The 11,141-nt window shown below is 33.7% G+C and overlaps 1 protein-coding gene across 1 annotated transcript in view; it reads left to right on the top strand.

The window, feature by feature from the left end:
• The first annotated feature begins 1,402 nt into the window (after window positions 1-1,402).
• Window positions 1,403-11,141, top strand: part of LOC132722495 (cell death abnormality protein 1-like) — a 129,211-nt gene continuing 119,472 nt past the window's right edge. The window contains exons 1-2 of the mRNA XM_060707004.1: window positions 1,403-1,549; window positions 4,414-4,483. Coding sequence (XP_060562987.1) covers window positions 1,544-1,549; window positions 4,414-4,483 — 76 coding nt within the window. The 5' untranslated portion in view covers window positions 1,403-1,543. The remainder of the gene's footprint in view (window positions 1,550-4,413; window positions 4,484-11,141) is intronic.

Below are 11,141 nucleotides of genomic sequence, written 5' to 3'. Positions count from 1 at the left end.
TGTGTTTGGTAAAAGCCTCTTGACTACATATATCACATTTGTAGGGACCATATTGTCGATGTCGTGCCTCATACTGTCTGAGAGAAGATTCATTGGCAAAGAATTCACCACAAAATCGACACACATTCATTTTCTGAAATAACTGTAAGAAGTAATTTATTTTGAAATGTAGAGTATAAAAACATTATCAAGATAGACAATTATTCACCAGGTTTTAAATAAATACCTAAACAAATTGCATAAATAAATGTTAATTCTAAACAATTTCTAGGATGTAGATTTTAAATAATTCTTCAAATGGGACACCCATGCAATCTAAACCTTAGACTGCTTCAAATAAAATGTACTTTTTATCAATTGCATAGTTATGTGTACGCAGTATCTGGATTTTTTTAGAGAGTACGCAATATCATAATCTCCGTTTCCTGTAAATAGTGCGTTTATATACTTTTGTAGTACAAATGAATTGGAACGAAGGTTGAAAAATATTATGGAAAAGGATTCTACCACAGAATAACTTCCAGCCGCTTAAAACGGCCAATTTAATTGACATTTGCTTATTTTCTGTAACATTTCAACGCCGGGTTTACGCACTATCCAGCAAACTCCTCACAGCGGTTACGTCACGCATTGCTACTTTAACCACTGCCACCACTGAAATCACGTGATGATAGTTGTATCATGTGACAAAAACATGGCGGCCAGTTTCATAACGCCAAGGATCCCATATCAAACTGGCAGATTTATAATTACATCCTTAACAGACAAAATAACTTCAAGACACACAATTTGTTATCACTTTAAAACAAGTGCCGGATCAAATCTTTGTGTGCAATCGTTCAATAACTGTTTATATTCTGCCATTGTTTACTATGCATACGGTGTCACAGTGAAAATATCTTTCGTTATGTTTACAAAATAATTTTTATACGTATAATTTTTTACTTTCTTGTACATTAAGCATAACTATTTAACGAAAGAAAACTAAAATGATATAAAGTATTCTATTTTAAAATTAAAAGTGAAAAAAATATATCCGGCTATATTCGACCGAATTTACTTGTGGTGGCAGTGGTTACTGTACAGATCAGGGGAAGTAACCGCTGCGAGGAGTTTGACTATCCAGAATCAAAATCGCATTCAACGCGAAATACAAATGTACTGACAAAACAGGAAAGAGTTACTTCAAGACATTTTGTATATAAAAACTAGAAGTTAGGACATCTTCTTTGCAAAACAAATTAAATTTAATTCATACCTTTTCTGATTTCTTCACACCACTCATTTTCTTTGTGTTCGCGGTATCAGAACTTTAAGGATGCGCGCGCATGGATGTTGGTTTTGTCATGACACGGCTCATTTATAAAATTTTGAACGCTTCAGAAAAACACCATCCTCCGTGTAATAGTAGTCTGGATTAGATCTACCTGTCTTTTTCTCCTCGTTCAATATAGTACTAAATTGTATAGTACGACGGGAACCAGACTACGTGTAATAGTTCCTACCCGTGACGTCATCGAAGCATTGGAGGCCAAAAGACAAAATGGAGGCAAGCACATTTCATTTTCGATAGTTTAAATATTTTATTGATTTATTTTTTAATAATTGAATTACTTGTTTCATATTAACAATTAAATGATATTTGTATTCAATACAGTAACACTGGTATCTGAATGCTTATATCAAAGAGTATTTTGAAATTTATAATTCGAAGTTTGAAATTTATAATTCGAAGTTTGAACTTTGCCGCGCCAGGACTTTGCCGCGTCAGCGTGTGTCATAAAGATACGATAAGATAAGATAATCTTTATTTATAGTCGGTTTCATAAAAACATATAAACATTAGCTATATAAGCTATTTTCCGACATAACTGACTATCCTAGGCTATAACAATTCAAACAAACAATCTGAATAAAAGAAAATACTGGTTGGAGAGATAACTCCGACACTAAATCACATATTTTTTGCAATATTTTAATTATCTTCCAGTATATTTTAAATATTGAACCACCTAAACAAAGTTCAGTTCAAAGACTTTACATTACACCACAAAAACAATGTATGAAAATGGAATCTGGTACTTCTTTAAGGTCTTGAATGAGGTATACAAAACATGGTCTTTTTACCCAACAACAGTAGTAAAGTCGACACTTAATATTTAAGTAAAAAATGGCTGGAAAATCAGCATCAATAATTTATTTTTACATCTTATATGGTTTATCTATTTTTGTATATATTTAAAACAAATTTTTCAAAAATCTTTCCCAAGTCAGTGGCCTGTGGTCAATACGTTTCTACTACCTTACTGTAATTTAGTAAAAAACGTTTGAAGCAGTTTTTTGCTTACAAATGTTTAGGTTATTTGAAAAACATTAAAAAGTCTACCAAATTATAACAAATCATCACATTCTGTCCTGTTCCTATACTGTTAGGTGATCATGTGCTTATTTGTTGAAAAACAAAGCTAAAACAATTATATTTATCAAGTGTCGGGGTTATCTATGCGTCGGAGTTATCTCTCCGACCAGTAGAAATCTATATAAGGGGGCAGGGGACCTAAAAATGAACAATTTTGTATTTCATGACCAGAAACACAATTCCAAATATTTCAAAATCTGTTTCACAGGCAGATAACCAGTTTGCACAAGCATTATTCAATGATATATGACATACATTGAAGAAAATAATAGTTTTGCATGCATTGCTCCTTCAAAAAAATGACTGACAGCAATTTATATTTACCCCACCCAGCCAAATCACACCTAAAATATACCAATATGGGCAATCTTCATGAAGGTGAGCAACTCCAGAATCCGCCCGAATTCCTTTAAAAATATCAGTAACACGCAGTGCAAGCTAATGGCATTTTTCAGAAATGACCAATAAAGTGTCTGTCATACGTTTAGATTTTTTCACAAAATTTATCTGAAATTTCTTACTTGTTTGGCGCCAACTGTCAAAGCTTGATTTTTAACTTTTTTCACCTCCATTCGGAGAGTCAGAAATAATATAAAGCTAACCAAAATGCTTAGTTTCGGGTAAAAAACCCAAAAATACTTCTCATTTCCTACACACAAACAAGAAAGAATTACAATGACAGAGAAATATCAGAAGTTATCAGTACCTTCAAAACACCATGTCTGAGTTATAAAAAAATTTGACCGGGGCCATCATTCGAATATGTCCCCTGCCCCCTAAAAGTATTAAGAAGATCAATGTACATTTATGAAAGACTCTGTAAAACAGTTAAGATTTATCAGCACATATAAATATGGGTAAGAAAGCATTAAATGATTAAAAGCAAATATAACACTACAATCAAACATCACATAAAATTACATCATACAAGAATTCTATTTATGAAATTATGTACACAACCCTAAAATCAGAAATAGAATTAGATTTTTTTTTTTTTTTAATTTAAATTTTTAAAATAAATTAAAGTAAATGATTCAATTTTATTTTATTTAAATTATAATATAGTTGACCTGATTTCCAGTATGATGCTTGAGCATAAAGCAGTAGCAGCATCTGATATATACTCAGTCATGAAAATATGGGTGTAACTAAAACATGTACAAGTATCATAAAAAACTTGATATGTTTGTGTAACAGTTGCTGATCTGAGCTGGCCTAGATAAATTCATGGTCCAAGTTAATTAATTGATTAATTAGAACCAAAATAAAATAAAAGTAGAAATAAAAAGGTAAAAAATAGACTTTAAGTACAGTGTTTGAAATTAGCAGTAGTCCTATAGCCCCTGTCTACTAAATTTCTCCTTGGGCTACCAACTTTTCAAAGTAACAAGCCCGGCCAGGCTACTGTATTTTCAGAGGCAATATAATTAACAGTTTTGAACAAATGAATCGTGCTAGTGAAATGTCTTTTGGGCTAGTAAATATTCCAATCTGGTAGTCCGACCAGCCTAGTGGTTTCAAATCCGAATTTCTTACACTGTAAGTAGCTATTGACCCCTTTATGGGATATATGAAAAGCTGATCAGCAGCTGCCATGTTGTTTCTTTCTTTTCATGATTTAAAAAAAGATAAGTATAGGTTATAGGTTATATACAGAGTTTTAAGAAATTAATTTTCGAGTGAACGAAGTGAAGCGAGAAAATTAGTTTCTTAAAACTCTGTATAGATCTATAACCGACTTACATTTAGCCCCGCCTATTCAAATCGTGTGCACTATGTAAATAGGCGAGGTCCATTAAATCGGCTCATTCAACGTATTTAATACATACAGTTGAGTTACAGCACTGTATGGAAAATACTTCGGCAAAATTTAAACAAAATGGAGCAATTTTGGAGCAATTTCATTGGTAGACAAACTTTGACGAACTGTAAGAAAAAAACTAGATCTCTGACCACTTAAACTTGATTTTTGATATCATGTTTTGTACTTTCAGAAGTTTATGTGGAATTTGGCAGTTCTTGTGTGTTTGGCTTTATTTGGGCTCAGAGATGCTTGGGCAGCAGGTAAAATAACCAGATCCTGGTGTTATCAGTGTTTTTTCTTAATATAACTACTACCAAAAAAGGTACTGTTCCCAACTGAAAAAAGGCATGAAAATTCCTAATTTCTAATGTAAAATTCCCAAAAATGACTGTTCAAAATTCCCCACAAGACCATGAGATTTCTAAATCATTAAAAATCTAAACATTTTTATATAAATCACCACTCAATTATTAAAGTTTCTACCTGGACAGTGGAAACCTGCTAGCTGTCTTTATTCAATATGACTAATCTTATTTGTGGCTGTAAAGTTGTTTAATCTTTCCCTTATATAAGCGTGTTTTGACGGCTTTTTGACCCCCCCCCTTTTTTTTTGAGGCCTGAAACAGTGAAAAAAATGCCCTATTTAGGCCCCAAACACTGTTTTTCGTTTGAGAAATGTTGTTTAAAAAAAGTGACCACTTTTTCGGCACCGTCCCCTATCCAAATGTTACATTAGGGGGTTGCCAGAAGGGGGATGTGCCCCCTTCTGTTTGAAGGGGAGGGGGTAGTCCCCCTCATCGCCAAGAAAATTTTGGACATGTGACAGGCTCAAAATGGCCTCAGGTTGATCTTAGGGTAACTAGTAAGCGACGCTGAAAAGCCCTTTACTCTATCTCAATTCATTGAGAAGTTGCAGCACTTTGAAATCAGTTTTGATGAAAAAAACAATGCAAAATAGTGATTTTTGGCAATTTTGAGACCTACTCCCGTTGCCATGGTAACAGGAAATTTAAGATTGAGCATGCTGTTACTGAGGCTATGGTCTAGTCGACATTTGTGCCAAGTTTCATCAGCATTGAAGCATTTTTCATAGTTTCATAGCAGTTTGAGTTTGTTACAGGAGGCTTTTCATAAAAATGGCCATTTTTTGCAATATGCTCATGGGGTAAAAGGTTATTAAAAATTCCCAGTTTGAGTCAAACTAAGGCTTTTTTCCCCCCAATCAGTCTGGTACCGGCACCATTCCCAAAGAAGAGGAAAAAACACTGGTTATTCTACCGTTTAAACAATTTTTATCAAGCCTTAAGTTAACTATAAAGTAAGTGTGTAGCATATTTGTATGGAGCAGAATTTGGGTATTTATTCGCTGTTTATCTTTCAATTTCTATTTATCTAATTTATATTCATATTCATTAAATTCTTATCTATAATCATATAAATTTAAATTGATTTAAACAAGTGTAATTGCTACTTTTTAATTGACAGTTAAATATTTGTATTTTGATACTGCAGAATGTAAGGATCAATTGTTTCTACTTCTTGTTTAAGCTGCAGTAGAACTTCGGAAAGTCAAATTTGAAGGGACTTGCGTAAAAACTTCAACACATCGGGACTTAGACTCATGAATTGCTCTCAATTCCATGACAAAATTTCGACCCGTGACTAGTTCTAATTAGAAGATCTATAACGAAACCTATTTCATGTTTTTTCCATCATTAATCTGATATTTTACATTTTACTATGATAAACATAGCATGTTAAATAACTTTTTTTCACGGCTAATTATTTGGACTACCTGTTGATGTATACAATAGAGTTACAAAAGGTGTAACAATACGAAAGGGCGATATCTAAACCAGCTTATAGTAAATATTTCGCGTATTGTTCTCACGCGACACCGGGTTACCGATGTTTTCAAATGAAAGTAGTTCTTACTGTTTACTTTCAAATACCACTATGGCAATTAAAATAGAAACGATTGAAGCATTTTATCACACCTTTATCTCAAACAAAGGCTGTTTGAACACACGGCTGTGTATTTAACACCTGTCACACAAGTTGATTGAAAATCGTCTTCGCAGCCAGATAAGGTGTGAAAAATGTCTCGAGATCGAAGGTGTCAAAATAATCGAACGACTTCGACTTATTTGTGGTAAATTGCTCTAGATTTACTTGATACGGACCACGAAAAAATGTCGACACATCAAAAAATTCGACACATTAAATCTCGACTCATAAATAGGTTTTTATAAGGAATATATATAGGGAAAAAAATCGGGACTTTCATTTTTCTTTGACACATCAAGAAAATCAACTAATCGAAGTTTGACTCATAGAAGTTCTACTGTACATGATTAGATATCAGGCCTGTTAGATATTGTTGCATACTTCTTCCTTTTCAATTTTTAACTTATGATCTTGAACATCCATTCTTTTAAGAATACAAAGTGGGTTATTGCATAACACTGAAATAAAATCTATACGAATGCACCTAGATGAATACGAACTGCAATAACACAAATACGAAATTACATTTGAAATTTAAATTTATAAATCTGGCCGGGAACCAATATTTCCATACAAGTCCATAATTTCTGACGGTGTAACTGTTGAAATATTCTCTTAATAAAAAATCCCCGAAAATCCCCCCCCCCCCCCCCCCCCCCTGTAAAATGACTTGCTTTTACCATGCATATGCTGTTTAAAAGCAATGTTTACAAAAAATGGCGGCCCTGACATCTATAAATCAACAGCATATGGTTTTTCTGGCCATGTTTTGGAATTTGCCAGTGATCATATTAGATGTCACAAAAACAAATTTCATGCTGAAAATGCACTTTAAAGACAACTAGTCATTTAACCTTTTCCCTTATATAGACGTCAGTGTTCGAAATTAGCAGTAGTCCTATAGCCCCCGACTACTAAATTTCTCCTTGGGCTACCAACTTTTCACAGTAACAACTTAACAAGCCCGACCAGGCTACTGTATTTTCAGAGGCAATATAAACAATTGTTTTGAACAAATGAATCGTGCTAGTGAAATGTATTTTGGGCTAGTGAATATTCCAAATTGGTAGTCCGACCAGTCTAGTGGATTCAAATCCTAATTTCTTACACTGAGACGTGTTTTGACAGCTTTTTGCCCCCCCCCCCCTTTATAGCCTCACACAGTGAAAAAATGCCCTATTTAGGCCCTAACACTGTTTTTTTTTTCATTTGAGAAATGTTGTTAAAAAAGTGACCACTTTTTTTGCGCGGCCCCCCATCAAATTAGAACATCAGGGGGTTGCCAGAATGCCAGAAGGGGGATGTGTCCCTTCTGTTCGGGGGTTTGGAGGAGGCGATACTCCTAGTCCTCCTCATCGCCAAGAAAATTTTGGGCATGTGACAGGCTAAAAAGGCCTCGGGTCGATTTCAGGGTAAATAGTAACCGACACTGAAAAGCCTCTAAAAAACTCTATCTTAATTCATTGAGAAGTTGCAGCACTTTGAAATCAGTTTTGATGAAATAAAAACACTGCAAAATAGTGATTTTTCGCAATTTTGAGACGTCCCCACGTTGCCATGTTAACAGAAAAATTACGGTTGAGTATGCTGTTACAGAGGGTCCAGTCAACATTTGTGCCAAGTTTCATCAGTATTGAAGCATTTTTCATAGTTTCATAGCAGTTTGAACTTGTAACAGGAGGCTTTTCAATGAAAACGGCCATTTTTCACAATTATGCTCATTGGGTTAAAGGTTAAATCCAGAATATTTACTGTATCCAAGAAATCCTCCCTGGCCATTCGAAGGTGTGGCTTACATTACTGGGGTGTGCTACCTATAAACTGGGATTAAATCGCCGCATAGCATTATATCCTCACACCTTGAGCTCACCGAAAATACCGAAGCGATACATGAGTTATCCCCCGTCACTAAGATTTTGCGCTAGAATTTTAGGTCTGGTACCAGCTAGGACACAAAAAGCAAATATTAATCACGTGGTTTCTAGTTTTTATTTGTTCTGCTGTTCTTCTTATTGAAATGAGTCAGTTTTATTTCGCTAAAGGTTGTTTAATGTTAATAATTTCATAAAGTTAGAATATGGATAAATCTCACAATTCTTATAGCCTCTACATACAAATTTATTTCCAGTGTGAATCAAATGGGAATAAGAGTTGCACAAATACATTTGCAAGAAACTAGTTCAACTGAACGCACTTTCTTTTAAATAGGTATAAATAGCACATGTTTAAAACAAAAAGTAATTTATTAATTTGGTATTTAATATTAAATTAAACGAATTAAGATAAAGTACTGGCATTGGCTTTAGAATATTACAATTACTATAAACATAGTAAGAAAGAATAAATAAATATTTAAGTAAAGAACTTAGGTTCACCCACAGATGGAATATGATTTAAACTTAAGCAAATGAAAACAACAATTAGTCAAATGAATAAATACCTAAATTCTGCTCCATATATTTGAACCACCATGAAATCTCAGCTGGCCTACCTGGCATAATAAAGCCCCACATTTACAGTCAATGAATTTAAGATTTTGAATTTACTAGCCAGAATTCCAGTTTTGAATTTATTCTACTCAGTGAATTTTTTCCAATTTTCAAAACAACCTGTGGCTTTCTGAAGGGGAAAATATAGGGCGATAAATCAGAAAAGGGGGAAAACCTGAAATTTAATTCAAACAACTGAAAATGGAATTTATCCACACATTTTACAGTTTTATGAAAAACATTAAGCATGTGTAGCCAAGGGTCGCCGGCAGGGCCTTCGCTTTGGGGTCGTGTGGGGAATTGAACTCGCTGGCGTAGTGAGCGCCCTACACGGAAACCCTCGGTTGGTTGGTGTGTGTGGGATACTGGTATTATTATTATCCAGTATCCTCTTTGTTATGATTGTATTTTATAACACGAAAGTCCAGTGTTGATGTTATTTCATTTATTTCTTTATAGTAATTGAAGTTCTCAAATATAAAATGATAGTATAGTCCACATACATATATTTTCACAGCTAGCACCTGAATTTTGCTTAAGTTAATTTTACTTATTTATTTTCTAAGATAAAACTAGATGTTATATGTCCGAAATTCTATATAAGACTTTAAGATGTTGTATGTTCCCAAATTAAAATAAGACTAATTTAAAATATAAAAATCAACAACATAAATTGAGAAAGAGTTGTCATTGTGATTAAGCCTTTAGCTATATTAGCAATAAATGTCAAAAGATAATTAAGTATGGCTTGTTTGATAAAAGACTAGGAAATTGAGAATTAAGCCATAAAGTATTAAAATCAAAAGGTGATAATATTTCCTTATTGACCACTATGACATGTTTATTCTAGAGTTAGTACATGTATTTAAGGTTAAGTTCCAAGTAATTAAATTTCACTATCATTAAGACACATGTCAGTCTTTTGACACTTAATAACCTTTTCCCTCATACAAGCGTGTTTTTGACGGCTTTTTGTCCCCCCCCCCTTTTTTTTGAGGCCTCAAACAGTGAAAAAAATGGACTATTTTAGGCCCCAAACACAGTTTTTTTTATTGAGAAATGTTAATAAAAAAAGTGACCACTCTTTCAGTGCCACCCCCCCCCCCCCCCATCCAAATGTTAACATCAGGGGGTTGCCAGAAGGGAGATGTGCCCCCTTCTGTTTGGGGGATTTGAAGGGGGGCGGTAGTCCCCCTCATTGCCAAGAAAATTTTGGACATGTGACAGGCTAAAAATGGCCTCAGGTCGATCTTAGGGTAACTAGTTAATGTTTTTTTTTTTTTTTTTTTTTCATTAGTCAATGTTTTTCAATTTTCTTTGGTTAATCAATTGATTATTTAAATAAATGATACTTGAAAATATTATATATATAGAGAGAAAAATAAGTAAAGACAGAACAGGATAGAATTAAGAATAATTAGGTAAAGAATTAGAATGAGAATAAGAATTATCAAGAACAGAATAGGAATAGGAAATATTAGGAAAGAATAAGAACTACTAAGAATTAGAATCAGCGTTTTTTCTCTCTACTTTGTGAATGGTGCCGGTACCAGACTGCTTGGGAAAAAATGCGTTATTTTGACTTAAATTGGGAATTTTTTTATGCATTTTTTCAGCTACAAATAAAATTAGTCATCATAAATAAAGACAGCTTACAGCTTCCACTGCCCAGTAAGAACTATTGAGTGGTGATTTATATGAATATGTTGGATTTAAATGATTTTAAAGAAATCACTTGATAAGAGACATTGTAACTTGGTGGTTAGTCATGATTAGTTTCTTGCATATCAGACAGGATTATCTACCGTTTACACCGGTGCTAGAAAACTCTATCTTACACCCCCGATGTATTTTAAAGACAAGTCGCGTGCTTTAAATGAGGTCATTGACACGTGCCATGTATGAATGAATTGCGTCTTTGGATGACGTCATTTTACCGTTATGAATGAAGTTGTAAGTTCATACGCTACTACAGGAAAAAAGTGCGCAATGAGAATATCAGTTTTCAAAGGTTAAGGTCACAGCAATCTTGACTGAAACTAGAAATGTGTCGTCGCGCCAGGGATGCCCCTGCATGCAACCAAAATTTCAGATGTTATAATATTTAGTTCCAAATTTGTTTGCACAAATTGTTTTTTTTTTTCATTTTAAGTTCAAAGCCCTTAAAACTATTCAATGTTAACACAAACCATTTTTATACAAAGTTCAAGGCACTGAAACTATTCAGTGTTAACCTTTTGTAATTTGCATATTGCATATTTGTAGTCAAAATTAGCCAAAATAATGGCTACATACATTTCCGCAAAAGTATGAGTGCTGAAACTGAAAATTCAAAATTTTTCCAACATTCAAGAAAGATAACTTTGTCCTAAATCATTGAACCACGACCAAATTCAAACTTTAATTGCTTATTCCTAAGATG

This window comes from Ruditapes philippinarum, unplaced genomic scaffold (assembly GCF_026571515.1).
Source record: "Ruditapes philippinarum isolate M1 unplaced genomic scaffold, ASM2657151v2 ctg5783_1_1_1_1, whole genome shotgun sequence".
Classification (NCBI taxonomy): Eukaryota; Metazoa; Mollusca; class Bivalvia; order Venerida; family Veneridae; genus Ruditapes; species Ruditapes philippinarum.
This window is presented reverse-complemented; position numbering and strand designations above follow the sequence as displayed.